The sequence below is a fragment of the Theropithecus gelada genome, chromosome 12 (assembly GCF_003255815.1).
Source record: "Theropithecus gelada isolate Dixy chromosome 12, Tgel_1.0, whole genome shotgun sequence".
Lineage (NCBI taxonomy): Eukaryota > Metazoa > Chordata > Mammalia > Primates > Cercopithecidae > Theropithecus > Theropithecus gelada.
The window spans coordinates 5,935,514-5,952,270 of NC_037680.1; the positions used below are offsets into that span (position 1 = coordinate 5,935,514).

At 39.9% G+C, this 16,757-nt stretch overlaps 1 protein-coding gene across 1 annotated transcript in view; it reads right to left on the bottom strand.

Annotated features, from left to right (window-relative positions):
- Positions 1-11,247: 11,247 nt before the first annotated feature.
- The window catches only part of CNTNAP5 (contactin associated protein like 5), a 683,524-nt gene continuing 678,014 nt past the window's right edge, over positions 11,248-16,757 (bottom strand). Inside the window, exons 22-23 of the mRNA XM_025405058.1 lie at positions 15,065-15,136; positions 11,248-12,537 (exon numbers count right to left, since the gene is read on the bottom strand). Of these exons, the coding sequence (XP_025260843.1) occupies positions 12,341-12,537; positions 15,065-15,136 (269 nt within the window). The 3' untranslated portion in view covers positions 11,248-12,340. The remainder of the gene's footprint in view (positions 12,538-15,064; positions 15,137-16,757) is intronic.

Here is a 16,757-nt window from a genome sequence, read left to right on the forward strand (position 1 = left end):
CTTTAGTGATTCTGCCACCTTAGCCTCCCTAGTAGCTGTGACTACCACTTGTTGGAATTTAAATAGAGAAAGCATAAATGGGATGTTTAGCGTCTAACACATTGAAGGTTCTCAATTAACATTGCATCATAGAGTTTGCTCAATAAGCTTACCAGCTCCTTCACAGAAACCTAAAGGGAAGACCCACAGGGTAGGAGTGAACTCTTACATGAATGTACCCCCGAGATTCCAAGATGGATGCCATACGTGCTGAATAAGCTCTCTCTGTTTATTGGTGGGAGCACTTGATTTCTACTTGGTTGTAAGTTTATGTGCTAGAAAATGTTTCCTATCAGCCCCAGCTTTAGGTAAATATTATTCCTTCAGAGAATGTTTTACCATCTTAGACATCCACAAAAAAAATGCCAGCTGTTCTCCCCACTCACCAAGGATTGGTCCTGAGAGTAGGCACATCAGGAAGCAATGCTGGTGGGCATGGAATGACTCTAACTTTACTGTGTCCCACTCTCTTGCTGCCTCTGTTTCAATGTTGGTTCAGTGTAGCTGGCCTGACAAAGCCTCATTTTCATATTAATGGCCTTTACCAACTCTCTTTAGTATCTCTTTATGTTTTTGGAAGACGTTTTTGGTTGTTGATTTTTGTTTTTTGTAGTTTCATTAAGCAGAAGAATTCTGGGACAGAGCAGTTGCACTAGAGTGGAAATGGATCTCTTGAATTAGTTGTGGAGCAACTAGGTTGACCAAGGTTTGGTTTAAGCCAAAATGTGCTACATATTTACTAGTTCCACTGACCAGCAGTATGATTCTGGGAAATAGGTATTGTTTCCTGAAAACAGAAAAATTCCGGTTTTCCAGGTGAGAAATTAGTAACAGGGTAAGAGCTTTGCCCAAAGCCACATTGATAATAATGAACAAAACAGATGTTGATTTCAAGTGTTTGTGACATCAGACTATGTATTAATTTTAACAACTTAACTTTCTTAGGCTAGATATTCTTACCTACGAAATGAGAAAAATATTGCCCCTCATGGTTTTATTATGACAATAAGAGGTAACATATATAAAGAACTGTACACAATAGGTCCACAAAAATGGTAATATTCTATTATTTAATTTATTATTATTGTACATTCATGAAGATATTTGACTCATTCTAATTCTCTTCATAAAGCCAGCATTTATTTTTTCCCCAATTTTTAAAAATTGTGGTAAAGTACACATAACAAAATGTGCCATCTTTGCACTTCTTTTGTATATAGTTCAGTGGTTTCTTAAAATTTTTTCTTTTAATCCTTGCTAGCAGGAAGTCAAGTTGAGTGATATAAAGTACACTTACATTGTTGTGCAACCATTACCACCGTCCATCTTCAAAACTCTTTGCATCTTTCCAAATTGCTTGGAAAGATGTAATTGAACCTCAGTACTCATCAAATAGTGACTCTTCATTTCCTTTTTGTTACCACCCCTTGCACCTCCCACCATCCCTGGCAACCATTGTTCTACTTTCTGTCCCTATGACATTGACTATTCTAAATACTTCATAGAAGTAAAGCCTGTATTTCTTAAATAAGAGCTTCACATACAACGAAAGGTCCTGGGAGAGAGGGACAAGATGTCACAGTCTCCAAACCAAAGTGTCAGGAAAGTGAGAGCTGCCATGTCTGCCCTTTCACAGAGAGCACTTGTGCACTTTCAGCTGATGGCATTTCTCCTCCACGCAGGTAAAAGATGTGCTCTAAGACAGGTTTGAATTCTCTAAGGCCCTTTCCAACAATTAGAGTGCTTCAGAGGACATGACTGAACTGGATTTACCTTTTCCACCAGTCAGCACTGTCATTAGGGCTCCTGTTTCCTCCCCATGGAAGGATTTCACATTCATGGACTTGGCTGTCAGTAACCCCTGTGTGCTGGTGCCAGGCTGAGCCCAGCCACTGCTTTCATGTATTTGAAATGCTTTTCAGCCTGGCCTCTGGCTCAGAGGAGCAGGCGCTGTGAGATTATTTACCTGTTAAGAGTTAGGCCAGGAAAACTATCTTTTTGAACCACCATGAAAATTAAAATAAATGCATATTGACTTTGCAGTGGGCTGAATGTTTGCATTCCCCACAAAATTCATACACTGAAAGCCCAACCTATAAAGCGACCATATTAGATAGTGAGGCCTTCTGAGTGTGGAACCCTCATGAATGGGATGAGTGCTCTTGTAAAATAGACTCAACAGAGCTCCCTCTTCCACCTTCTACCACATGAGGATGAAAGAGCAGATGACCTGACCTTGCTGGCACCCTGATCTTGAACTTCCAGCCTCCAGAAACGTAAGAAATAAATTTATCTTGTTTATAAACCACCCAGTTTATGGCATTTTATTATAGCAGTATGAATGGGCTAAGACATCATTTACAAATTTGAGTGTTTTTAAATAACTGGGTTTTTTTTTTCTCACGTACTGTATGTCTGCTTGGACTGAAACACATCTTTTTCTCCTCCTTTAATTCATTGGCCTACACCAAATTCAGAGATGAAAAAGAGATCTCAAGCTAACATAGTCCTTCATGAGCTTCCCGTTTTACTTTGATTCTGCTGTGCGACTAGAATCAAGCTCATGAACAAAGAAGGGAGGGAAACTAACATTTTTTCTGGGGACATGAATATTGTTTAAACATCTTTCGACAACCTGAAAACACTCATATATGTTCCACAGACTGTTCAAAGCCCTTTACAAAATTAAACTAATGGTATCCCTATAGCAGCCTTATGAGGAAGATGCTGTTATTCCTATGTGGTACATGTTTAGGTTGATGATGAGGCCACTAACGAATATGACTGTATCAGTTTTCTATTGATGTGTAACAAATTACCACAAATGTAGTGGCTTAAAACAAAATAAAAATATATAATAAAATCTTTTGAGTGATGAGGAATTGAAACTTGGAGATGAGATGAGAAGGCACTTATCCACTTACTATCCCTCACCTAGCAATTAAAAGAGTTAACACTTTGGCCTACATGGGTGGATCACTTGAGGTCAGGAGTTTGAGACCTGCCTGGCCAACATGGTGAAACCCCATCTCCACTAAAAATACAAAAATTAGCTGGGCCTGTCAATTCACTTCTGTATCTATGGAGGCTATTTGGGAGGCTGAGGCAGGAGAATTGCTTGCACTCGGGAGGTAGAGGTTGCAGTAAGATGAGATCATGCCACTGCACTCCAGCCTAGGGGACAGAGGGAGACTCTGTCTTAAACAAAAAAAAGAAAAAAGAAAAAACTCAGAAACAAAACGAAACAACAACAACAACAACAACAACAACAAAACCATCTTAAGTCATGACTGTCTGTCCGAAAGCCTATAAGGCCAATTTCTTTGCTATCACAAATTATCACAACATTTGTTTTAAGATAATTGATTCATTTTTTAGATTCACAACCTTTCTTTCAAGGGAGACATCTCAAAGGCTCTCTGCGTATGATTTATTAAAGGTCACAGACCTAATTTATGGCAGAGCCAGAACTAGACTTATTTCTAGCCCGATTTGCTTACAAATCACGATTGACCCCTTCATGCCAAACTAAGCATGATTGCCTTTTCTATGCCTCACTTTGTTTGATTCTGTGTGATATGTGTTTACTTCCTGTAGATTAGAATATGATTAAAAAAAAAAAAGTAATGACACACAGCATCGCAGAGAGCCCCTGACCATGTGGTCTGCTTCGTGGTTAGTGTGTGTGCATGACCTCATTCAATCCTCAGGATCTGTGAAGTTTTTTTTGGTTTGGTTTTATTTTGTTTCCCAATTTGTATCTGCCACATGTAAGGGTTACATTGGTTAATTTATTTCAAATCACAAAATTAAGGAAACGGGTTTTATGTTATTTGAGCCCCAGTCTTCCAAGCTCTGATGTTCACGCATCTCTCCTGCTCGCAGGCCCTGAGCCTTGTTCCATGCCTCCCCGGCACTTCGCCAACTTTTCAGCTGACTCCGATCATAGTTTCTCCCAACTTCTTCATTACATGGCTCTAGAAAGGGTCAGTGCCTTAATCTTGCTAAGCCTGTGGCTTTTATTTCTTCTCACCTGCCTTAGTTTCTCAGTAGCATCTAATAACTCTCTGCTTCCTCCTGATAAAGCACTTTGTAATCAGGGCTCCTACTGACTCACCTGGTTTTCCTCATTCTTCAATGCACATTTGCAGGTTCCCTTGTGTAGCTTATCCTTCTAGAACATCCATTGTTTCTAGATCTATTTCCTAGTTATAGTCCTGCCCTAGATGATGCCAACCTGTGCACACATGGCCGTGTGTTTGGATATACCTATTCATACATAGACAAACACACATACACACATCTCTTAAGTGTCTACAGACCAGACCTCACTGCTGAACTGCAAACATGTACCCAGCTACTGACCTTCCATCTACGCTTGCTGCCTAGTTGAAACTTCAAACTTAACAAAATCCCAAATTAAACTTGTCTACCCTTCTCATTTTACAACCACCATTTTCCAAAACAAAATAAAACAAAAACTCTGCCCCAATCTACTCAGTTGCATAAGCCCCAAATCCAAGCTTTCTTGACTCTTTTCTCCCCCACACACTCTCTTTTCAATCCACCAAGCCCTGTCATTTCTGTCTAGACCCAGCTACTGCTAGAATCTTTGCTACTACTGTGCTAATGCAAGCCGCCACCACCCTCCCTCAGGCTTTTGAAATGGCCCCTAACTGTTATCTCCTCCTCCTCTCCTATCCTGCTATGGTCCCTTCTCCAAGGGACCGTAAACCAAGTTAGATTTTTCTTAAGGGTAAATCTGGTACTGTCTCTCTTCTGTTTAAAGCCCTGTCAGTTTTAAATTTCTCTGTGTGTGTGTGTGCTGACTACCTCATACATAGAAGGCTTAATAAACACCACATGAAGTGGGTTCTGTTTCACAGCAGTCTGTGTTTAGTCTCAAACACACGGGGTTAAGGTCCTTTGTAAGAAAAAGATGTAGGGTAGGAGACGGAAGAAGTACGGTTTTCGTGAGTGGGCGCTGATGAGGGTGGAGGAGAGTCTGAAGGTTCACGTGGGTAGCTGAAACCAGGGTGGCTCCAGAACACTGACGCTGACATTGACCGAATCAATGAGATTGCTCTTGTATACATTTGAGCCAGGCGTGTTGCCCAGGATAACTCAGCTCAGCGATGAGTGAGCCCAGGACAGCACTTTTAGCCATGCTGAAATCAATAAACCCAGCCAGCGGGAGTTTCTTGTTTCTCCAGCAACCCCACAGGTCATGTTGTCTGGGAGTTAATGGTCTAATGAATGAGAATGGGAGCTAAGGGATTAATTGTTTGACTCTTCATTAACTCAAGAAAACACAGCAAGGCACATGTGTCTTCCACACAAAATCATACAAAATGTTCTCTTTATTAAATATACATTATTTACAGTTCGTCTTTCTTCTGTACAACAATAACCATAGAAAACAAAGAAATCTAAGGCTAACTTTTATTTTTTCCCCATACAGTGTATTAAGACGTGTTACATGGTCTACAAAACTGACTTGGAAGAGGCAACGTCACTTGGGATTTTGTTTTAGGAACGAAAATCAGAAGATAAAAAGGAAAAGGTAGACTCCAGCATTTCCACAAAAAGATGACCTGTTTTGTGCTTTTACCATAATAAAGAGTCTGACATATGTGTATTTTTGCAGGGAGGTTATTTTGCAATTTATCTTTCGTTGAAATACCCTCCCCACTCTTTCTCATTCCCTGAAAAGGAGGGCCTGAACATGCCGTAGGAAGAGTTACTTCACATCTGAAACACACTGTAATGCTCTGTCTTAGAAATCAGCAAACCGTAACCTATGGACTAAATTAGTTTTTGTAAATAAAGTTATATTGGAACATGGCCATGGGTATTCATTTATACATGGCTGCCTTTCTGCCCTAGGCTAGTGACTAAGGAAAATGTTAGCCCAAGGCAACACAGGATATTAGGAGGCCTGTCAACTGTCAGATTCAGAAAGAGAAAATTCTTGGTCTTGGTCCTCACTAAATGCAGTCTCTTTCTCAATATAACTATGCTGCTTTAAGCAAAGTTTGGTATTTTTCTCAACAGTATTTAAGGCAGGACAAGGTTACACAGGTTGATACTGCCTTTCAAACAGAATAGACTAGGTGAATATTTCACGTAAAACGTTTGGGATAGAGGCTGACTCTAATGGGAAAGCATGCCCAGGCTGATGCCCATTAATATTTTCCCTTCAAGTTTTCTTGAAAGAGAAAGCCTTTCAAAGAGTCTGTAGGAGAATGCATTATTCCTGTTGCATATCTAGCACTTTGTTCACGTTCTCTTAAGATATTTCTGGCATCTGAAGCATGTAAGACTCTGACACTCATTGAAATAGGACCAGGCTTTAATCACTAACACAACTATCTTCACCTTTGGTCTTGGCTTGGGACTAATCTCCTAATTTTGTCCTATTTTATAAAGGGTTTCCTTGTGTCAACTGGAAGGACTGAGAAAAAAACAGTGTGCCCAGATGGTGTTAGATGGTAGGTCCCTGGCGGTACTCATTGCCAGGGCTGGAAAGTACTCATTCCTTCTTAGAGTTTTGGTATGCTTATTCATGTCAGGATGAATGGAAGGAAAAGAAAGACGCTGGATGGATTCCAGAATCTAAGGACTTCCACTCACAGGGGCTCTGACTGAGAACAATAGACCTACAGCAGTTTTCTGACAGTTGTTTCATTTCCTGAAAGTTGTATCTGGGTGCTTAACCTAGGCAGGTTAGATAATTACAGTAATAGTTCTAAAGCACTCTGAGAAAATCCTGAAAAAAAAATTAAAACTTGAAAAAAAAAAAAAAGATGTGACTTAAGATGTTTTGGAAGTTAAAAAAAATCATGCAAATGTGAGTAAAGAATTATTCATGCAAAGCCCATGATATTGCCTCTTTCCCTAATGAGTAAGACAATGATCCAAATGCACTAAAGAGACTCTTCAGTTAGGAGCCACGAAAGTGGAAAGGCTGCCACCAATGATTCATGGTGGAAGCAATAAACTTCCTCACCTCAGATGGCCACCAATTACTGCCACCAGCCCCTCTTCCTCCTTGTCAAGTTCCCAGCGGGTGTGGTTGAAACCAAAACCAGCTTTTGCATTAACCTCTGTTCATGTCTGCTCAGCCACTTCGTAGACTGTAAACATTACATAAGACAGATATCTAGCTTACAAAGTACAATATTTCACTAGAAAAGGTGCTTTTCTGTTCTTCCTCAGAGTACCGTAGTGCAAAATAAGATAAAATAATCACTCAAAAATAGCAAACCGGTTAATTACTAAAACCTTATATGAAAGATTCAAATAATTGTCAACATAAAAGAGGAATGCTTCTCTCCCTACCAAACAGATATGTATGTAGAATGTTCTAGAGAAAAGTTGAATAACAGCCCTATTCGTACAAAGTGTGCACATGTGCGTGCGTGTGTGTGTTGCACTTTTTCCCCTTTAGGTGGTTCAACTATTTGGAATTTATGAAGGCAGAGCTGAGAATGAGAGACAACCAAAATCTGCAAAGTAGATGATTCCACAAACAAGACTATGAGAGAGGAGATAAAAGAAGAGGTCGAGAATAGCCCAAGAACAGTATATAGAGATAATTTAATTACATTATGTGTATTTTAAAGAAAACAGGTTCAAACTGCATGAGAGACATGAACTAGCACTCAGTTATCCTCCTAGACTTCTGAAAGTTTTCAGTTTGCCTGCATCTTCTTCCATTAATCACCTTTGCCATCTTCAGGAACAATGAAGTCTGTTTGTTTATTTGCTCAATACATGACCTGTAGGACAATTGAGGGCTAAGTATGTCCAAGCCTTTTCGTTAAGGAAGAATGAGTGGCAGCACCATACAGGTATCCCAAAGGCCTTTTGGTAGGCTGCTGCTGCAATGAGATTTTGATGGATGGAAGCTATGGGGAAGCTTAAAGGAAGCTAGGGCAGTTGGTGAACAATCCGTCAAGACCTTTCCTTTCCTAAGAAAAAATGCAGCAGGTCTGATACCCATCTCCCTGGATATCTTGGACTGGATAAGTTGGCTGTGCATGCACCCTCCCCGTGCAACTCTTCTAACTGAATTAACTTCCTGCAGAGAGGGAGCAGGTATGACCTTCAAGACGGGAAACATTCACTCAGGCTCAGAGGTGAGACCTCACATAAATGGACAACAATTTTTAGTCAATTATTGACTGAAGGGTAGACTTCAGTTAGGTTCAGAAATTTTATGTAGAGTCAAAATGGCTCATCAGGACTAAGAAGGGTTTTAGGAAGAGTTGGACTACAACCAAACCACCTTCAGGAACATCTGGAAGAACAATGGCATGCAATAGGTCATAAACACATGGCAGTGGAAGAACTGAGAAAAGGGAAGGAGAGGGGCCAAAGTGGAGACACTTAGGTCCAATTCATGGGAGGCGAGACTTTCGGAATCCCCCAACCTGACCCGAAACAAGAATGTAGAGAATTCAGACTCCCCAAATGTATGGCAGAGACAGAGACTATCTATTTTTACTGTCCCTAAAAGTCAATCCACCTCTTTCTACAGAAATTTATATGCATTGATAGATATCTACTTTGAGGAGGAGAAACAAAACAGCTTATGGAAGGTGGATTTTAAAAAAAGTATTTAAAAAATAACAAATATTTCCCAGAAATTTACCTGTTTCTTTCAGTCTCTAGTGGATGCTTTACCAAAAATAATTGTGCAGGACCTTGTGCTGCATTCTAGGACACTTTACGCATGCCCCTGTTGCAATAATACATGCCTTGCCTGCTAGACTTTGAGCTCCCCAAGGACAAGAACAAGGTGTAATTTATACATGTTCATCCAATGCCTAGCACAGCACTCACTGGCATTCCATAAATACTTCATAAATGAAGAAAGAAAAACAATCTCTTTATTTTGTTCTATCCTGTTCTTGCTACCCATTGGTGGGGATGGGTCTGACAGAAGGTAGAAGTCAAGTTAATACCATCTCTGTTATTACTAAGGAGAAGAAAAAAGTTGTTTTAAAATATCACCCCTAGGATCCTTAAAATCTTCTGTGTACAGCTGAGGGTAAATAGAAGAGGCAAAACTATTCATAAAAATATGTCTATAGAAATGACAAATGTCTATTTCTCCAGACAAATTTTTCATAAAGATGGCAACTGAGGCTATACATGCAATAAATGATGCAGTGGGTTAAATATATTTTAGAGTTAGCAAATATACTGTTGCTTACATAAATAGATTTGTTTGGTGGAAAAAAAATCAATGAAACAGCCCCATTAAAATATGAAATTTCACAAGTACTTTTGGTTTTACTGTAAAGTGATCCATATTCCATAAAATCTTTTTGTAAACAGCAGTTATTGAAGGCTGAGGGTTTAAGTGGAAGAGACCATGGTGGCCCAGTTGGCCAGAGCATGTAGTTGGGAAACCTGAATGTGACACGAAAAAGAAAAAAAAAAAGTCGTTAAAGAGAGATTAAGATGCTTTCAAAGTCTCCTTTGAGATGATAACTGCTGCAGGATTGAAACACTCACACAATTGAACAATTACATACAACTACATAGATCTTGGTACCACTGAGGAAAGACAGTCAGAGTTAGCACGATTTCTAACTGTAAATTACATTCTACTTTGGAGGGTACGGCTCACTTGCATTTCATATATATCTAGCAAAAGTTAGTGTTCTCTGGGGTTAAGAAACAATTCAACCCTGTAAAAATAATTCTGCTTTAGCCCTGAGACTACTTATAGGAGTGGCGTGCAGGGGGCACTGTCCTGGCATCTACATTTAGGTCCTGTGGCATGCAGTGTGTATGGAGTCTACACACGTGAGGAAGATTCCAGTTGATTCTGTAGTGCAGTTGTTGTCAGGATAGAGCTTCACAGATTCTTCATCCTACAGGACCATCTAAAAGCATATATACTTAGATGAGAAAATCAAATACTCCGAGTTAGCCTTTGCTAGTCTCCATTTCTTCTGTTAGCACTATGTCAGCAAAATACAGTCCTCACTGCTCGAAGATTGAATAATGAAGAGTTCCAGCTTTATTACTCACACCTTCCTTTGCCTTTCTATTTCATTATTGGAGCTGCTTCAGGCTAAACCCACTACACTTCGTGGTGACTTTTATTTCAGGGGACAAAGGAATATATAGCCGAGCAAAAGGCTGATTTATACAGCCTTTTTATGGAAATCAAAAATTCAAAAGTGAAAATTGAAGAAAGGGAGGAAAGGGCAGGGGAAAACACTGTTTAAAGATCCTTCATCTTACTAAAGAATCATTCATCTTATTAAAACTAAAAGGAGAGAAATGGTATCATGGTTAAAATCACTTTAAAATAAATGATATCATGTAGCCAAAAGATACCATGTAGATGATAAAGTGATTAAGCTCAAATCCATAGAAAATTTCAAGGAGAGAATCTGCATTTAAAACAACATCTTAAAATAGAGGAATATGATTGCAAACTAAATCCTTAACTCATAAGCTCTGAAACTGAAAGAAAAGCTGTGCTTGAAATGGAATGAAGCAACTAAGTTCCTCACTGCGAGAGGTGAGAGACAGTGTACCCTAAGCAAAAGATGGAATGTCTACTAACTGTCAAGGCTGGCAAACAGAGCTGTGGTCATCGATTTCCAAATGGAATCTGCCTCGTAAAGAGAATCAACAAGTATGTTCCACACCTAAGAATCATTACATGAGCATTTCCAGCATCTTGGAGCATTTATGTTGTTTTCTCCTTACCTTTTTCTCCAAGATGGCGTAGGACAAAGAACGATGCATATTGCCACAGAAAAATCATTAAGATCTTTACCACCACCCCACGGATGAGCTCAAGGTGCCTTCTTGAAGGAATGAATGACTGTTTTCAATGCTTTGTTACCAAAAGGGGCAAAAACCCTGAAATTTATCACCACCTCTTTTGGGAGTTTAAGCCTATAAAAAGATGTTTGGAAGAGTCTTTATGTATATAGGGTATAGCAGACTTGAAAATGTGATAAGCTACAGAACCTAAGGGCTCCTCTGAAATCAAGCAAAGCTAGTTAGCTAGAGGTGACCATGTCACTTATGTTAATACATCCTAAACCTCTTGGAGAATAGCTTGATGTTCAAAAATGTGAAACTTGCAAATTTGAATTAACTGTCTTCACCGGGTCTTTAGTGAGTGAATGGAAGGGAAGAATTCTGTTTGGTATTTCTCTTCTTTCATGCAGTTTTTTTTTTTTTTCATTTTTTCCTGATTTAATTTTTGTTTTAAAGCTGAGTTAAGATGCTTTAGGCTCTTTCATTGAACCAGGTACTATTTTAAACTTTTATTTCAATTTCTTTATGCTGCAGTAACATATATGTGTGTGTGTTTGTGTGTATATATCTATATATGTGTGTGTGTGTATACATATGTGTATATATATACCTACACATATATACATATATACACGTGTGTATGTATATATATATATCAGTAGAATAATCCCAGGAATACCTAGCTAGCATTCTTACAAAATTGGAGGAGGCATTTTTGAAGATACGGAACATCTACTTCCTAGACGCTTTCTTGTTAACTCCTAGTTTCAAGCTACTATTTCCATGCCTCCCCTAGCTTTATGCTATGGTGTGCTATTCCAACGTGTTGGCCCCAGGAGAGAGTGGTAAGAAAGGAGCAAAGTAATTTTGCTCACTACTATCAGTGATCATATATTTGAAAATACTCAGGGTCTAAGGGTCATAGTGAAAAAGGGTGATGAGTTAAGGCAAGTGATTGCCTATGGTAAAGAAAGTAAACCACCACAAAACAAACCTCTCTTACCCCTTTTATAATGCCTCCAAAGCAAACCAGGCCTCTAGGTTCTTCTCTCCCTGCCCTGGGTTCCCTGGTAAGAATAGACTTGAGATGGGGAGGATGTCAGGAATGACCGTCATGTGCCTAAGCCAAAGAGCTCAGGTTCAAAGCAAGCCCGAACCACCAAGTGGCTGCCAAACTGAACAGTGCATTTTAGAAACTGGAAGTACAGAACTGAACATGCAGGAGTGCACACATGTGTCTCTTCCTTGTCTTGAATAGTGAAGTCAGTCTCTTGAGTGGTCGTTTTCACCCGATAGGTTCATCAGAGAGGAAGGCAGTGGCCACGGCTGCCTGGTCTCTTGGACTGGATCAAGGGAATTGATGCTGTGGTGGATGCAAATATGCTCCAGAAAAGAAATGGCAAGCAGAAAATAAAGAGAATGACCAAATCAAAAGACAGGAGAGAAGAAGGGGAGGAGATAATTGAACAACAAGAAAAAATAGTAGTGGGAACCCTGCAGTTTCTCAGATGAAATATTCCCGTTTACACTCGCTCACTGTGTTTTGCAAGTCAATATCATTTCTGAAGGAACTGTCCAAATTTTCTGGATATTCCTTCTCCTTCATCTGGTTTGTACGATGTGACTGCTTGTGCTGGTAGAGGAACCGGGTCATGATGCCGATGATACAGAAGATGATGAATATCACCACTGCTATCACCCCTGGAGAGAAAGGGGAAGGAAAGAGAGAAGGAAATAATCACAAATCATCTGCTCAGGAGAGTGGATTCCTGCCAGATGAGAGGAATGCTAAAGAGAGAAAACAAAACAAAACAAATCACACAAACGCAACTCTGCCACCTGCCCAGAAATAAAGACCTGCTGAAAGGCCCTGTCTTCAATTATTATAAAACCTTCTTTTGAACTAGCTGGGGAGAGAGACGCTTTCAACCATAGAAGGTTTTGTTTAAAGAACTGAGAATGCCATCTTCTACATATGGAATTGGACTAGCAAAGGGTTTCTTTGTAAGTTTTTCAAGTCTGCTATAAATGTGTCAGAATCATTTGTAATTAGCCCTTTTTTTGGTCACCTCACAACTAAGTATTTCAGAGTTACTTTAGCATCCTAGAAAATGGTACTTAAATACCTCACATCTCAACACATGCCCTCCTGATGTAAATTTGTTTTATGTTATATATTTGTTTCGCTCAAACATTTTCATTAATAATGAAATGATCACTATAAATTCAGAACATTTTTGCATGCTCTGCACTCTGTGAAACTGAGGCTCATTCAGTGACAAGACGCCTCTGTTCTCGAGAAACTCAGAGTCCGTTGAGACGGCAAACTTCTGCCCAGGCCCATCAGACTCCTCCTTATTCTGATTGTGTGGTGATTCAAATGGATTATGTTGCAAGCTATCCTTGCTTACCCTAAGGTCTCACCCTTACCTTTGCCAGGAAGGCTCTTGGAACATGAAAGGCAGTATCAGCCAAGGGATAGTGAAAATGTGGAAGTGGCAGATGTGTCTCTACATGAATGTAGTATTTCAGCATGAAAATATTTAACAATATGTATGATAAGCAAAGACTTGACTTGTAATAAGTTCTATATTTTGCTGTTTTATTTTTCTAAGGAGAGGAGATATTGAGGAAAAGCGTCTATTTTAGAAAGTTATTTTTGGACACAGTGCATTATGATTTACAGAAGCATGGACATTTGAAAGTTTCATATGTGGATTGCACGTTTTCCGCCAATTTTTTTGTAGAACTGGGGCCATGATTAAGATTTATTTTTATAAATATATGTTCCTAAACCATTTTGTGGCATTTTCTACAACTATGTTAGAACAAGTAAGAGTAAAATCACTTAAGTTAGCAAGTCTATGAATAAACTGGGTGGTAGTGAGTGACTCTCCTGAGTGGGTTGCAGCCTTAAGAAATGAAATAGGAAACTGGTTCCTACTCCTTCAATGCTTGGGATAGTCCAAGTCAGCAGCTGTGCAAGCCTCCAGGAATTTTCCTAGGGGGTCAGATGACTTTCCTGTCCTTAAAGAGACTCACAGAGCATGTAAATAGCTGGAGAGGAGTCAGCAGTCACAAAAGTCTTTTTCTGCACTTGTCAAATGGGAAATTACTGAAAGAGATATAGGCACAAAATTCTTTCCCACATTTCTCGATGCCAAACAAAAATTAAGGTGGACCAGCTTCTCTGAAGCAGAAATTCAGGTCAGAGGTTTTAGGAACTTCCTTAAGGAAAGGCGTGGTTTTCCTTTCTTCATGTTATCAGGAGTGCACCTCTGTGCTCCCATAGCCATTTGTACCTCCTCCCTCAGAACAGCCTTCACTGGTTGTCTTGTTTTCTGTTTACCCATCTCCTCCCTGGCTCATTCATCCTCTACTTAGCACAGAGTCTGACCCATAGCAGGGCTCATTAAATATAAGCTAAATGGAAAGATACTGCAGGTTTTTAAAAGGAGATCTCCATCTGCCAAGGATCAGTTCATCTAGGCTTCCAGAAGGCAGGGATGGTGGCACCTGCTAAGGTTATGTTTCTCAGATAGAAACGAGTTTGGTCTTTCACACGCATCTTACATTAAGCAAAGCTTGGAAATCATTCTGTGTTGCAAGACCCAGATGGAAAAATCAAGCCACAGCAGGCAGAAGCCAAGCTGAAGCAGAATAAAAAAGTGGGGAGGCCAACAGGCAGTAAGAAAATGGAAAAGCAGGAAAGCTGAGCTTGCAGCAGAGCAGACAAGGTCTGCATCTGTAACCATATGTGCAGTGAGATTTGAAACTACAGACCTGTGGGCTTTACCCTGCTCATCAGACCTAACCCAAATCACTTGGTGGGGAACACTCCACAGGACTGCGGCTTCACCCATTGTCTGCTTCTTCCCTGTATTTAGCTTTGTTGGTCTGCTTTGTTTTCATTTTAGGAACAGTGACAACTGTATGAAATGAACAGAATGTGAGCTTCTGTCTCTAAGTAAATGCTCCAGCTGTTGACTCGGTGCTCAGCTGCCTCGTGAATCAGAGGCAGGATGAAGCCGCAGAGCTGCTGGTGTCGGCAGAGCCTTCCTTTGATCATTCAGCACACATGACTACTCATGAAAAGCTCACAGTCTTGCAGATAATGTGGGGGGCTGTGAGCGCTGGATGGCCATAATTAAGGAAGGCTTCAGATAACTTTCTCCAAAATACAGGATCGTTTATGTCTTTCTGCATTCAACAACAATGAATTGTTTACCTCCGATGACTGCCGAATCACTTCGAACAGCATTCGTGAGTGGTTCCCGCTCATCTGTCTTCCCAAAAGGATCTGAAGGGAGTAAAAGACATGGGACTTTACTTCTCACTCAAAGCACTGGCAGGAGGTCTACAGTGTGGCCCACCTGGAACGACACACCTGTGCATTACACCAGGTGCCCTCAAATAGTTGTGAGCTGACATGTTGCAAGGAACTCAAAAAACATGCACAAGCAAAAAGCATTTGAAGTGCACTGCTCACACCCCATGGTTCAATGGCCCTTTTTGTTTATACGCAAGTTGTAAGATAAGGGGTTGAAACAGAGGATGACGGTATCCTGCCCACATGCCCTCACCCTGCCCCTAAGGTGCCCTGTTGCCTCGCTGGACAGTTCCTATCCATGCCACCCTGCTCTGCTTGAGAGTTTTCTTCAGGTGCAAGAGGATACTGAGTTTATTGACAGTGAAGAACAAAAGTGCTGGAGAATTAACACCTTCAGGAACAGCCCTCACTGATGAGGGAGGAATTGTACTACAGGTGCAGTACCATATATGATATAAGAAAAAGCATCAGGTTTAAGGATACACAGACCTTAATCTGAATCTTTGCTCTGTTGTTTGTTGGTCTGGTGACATAGAGCAAGACCTCTTTTTAAACATGAATTTGCACATGTATTAACGGAGAGTAGTAATGCCTATATGTGTGTATATAATGCATGTTAAATTTTCAGGAACTTGTGGCTACTACACACTCAAAAAGCCACTATTATGATTATTGTTGTATCATTTATTATTTATAATAATATATATTACAATATTGTTTATTATTGTTGTATCATTTATCACTGGAAAATGACTAGAACATGAGTCTTATTGTTCCCCTTTGGCTAATAAGGAAACTAGATTGAAACAATCAAATAACATGTCAAAAGTCCTACAGATCATTCATGGAAGAGGCAAAATTCACACCAAACGTATCCAACTACTGCACTCAGAGTCTTTCTGTTACTCCTCTCTGCTGCTGGAAAAACATCAAGACTGATGATGTGCAGGCAGCAACAGAATTCAAGCCCCCATGTGACATCATTAGTCCTGTCATGTGTCATTTAAACTTTCTTATCTGTCAAATGGTAAAAATAATAGTCTTTAATTGCCTTAAAAGGTTTTGTAAGAATTATACAAGTTAATATATATGTTTTTAGAACAGTGCCTGATACAATGCAAGTGCTCACTAAATCTTGTTTCTTATTATAATGTTGCTTACTATTAATTACATACACATTTACATGTGTATAAACATGCATATCCTAGTCTTACGAGTGGGACATCAAGCTTCCTAATCAAAAAACCAAGACACGCACTTCTTCATACCACAGCACTTGCCACACGACCATGTACAGACACACATGAAAGATGTTTGGTAAGAATTTACTGTGTCTTCGAGTGAACAGAGAGTGGTGGTTTATGCTGTCTGTGGTGTACAGGGGTGGCCTTTTCCTAGGACTCTCGAAATTGGAGCAGAAACAAATCAACATGAGAGAGAGGCTGATGGGGTCAAATGGGAATGGTATTGTAATTAAAGAAGGTGCTGGCCATGGGGCAGATATTCTGAACTGGTGACATTGATAAGGTGGGTCTGGTGGAAAAAACTTGGGGTTGGAACTTGACATTATTATTAATCGTCTGTGTACACC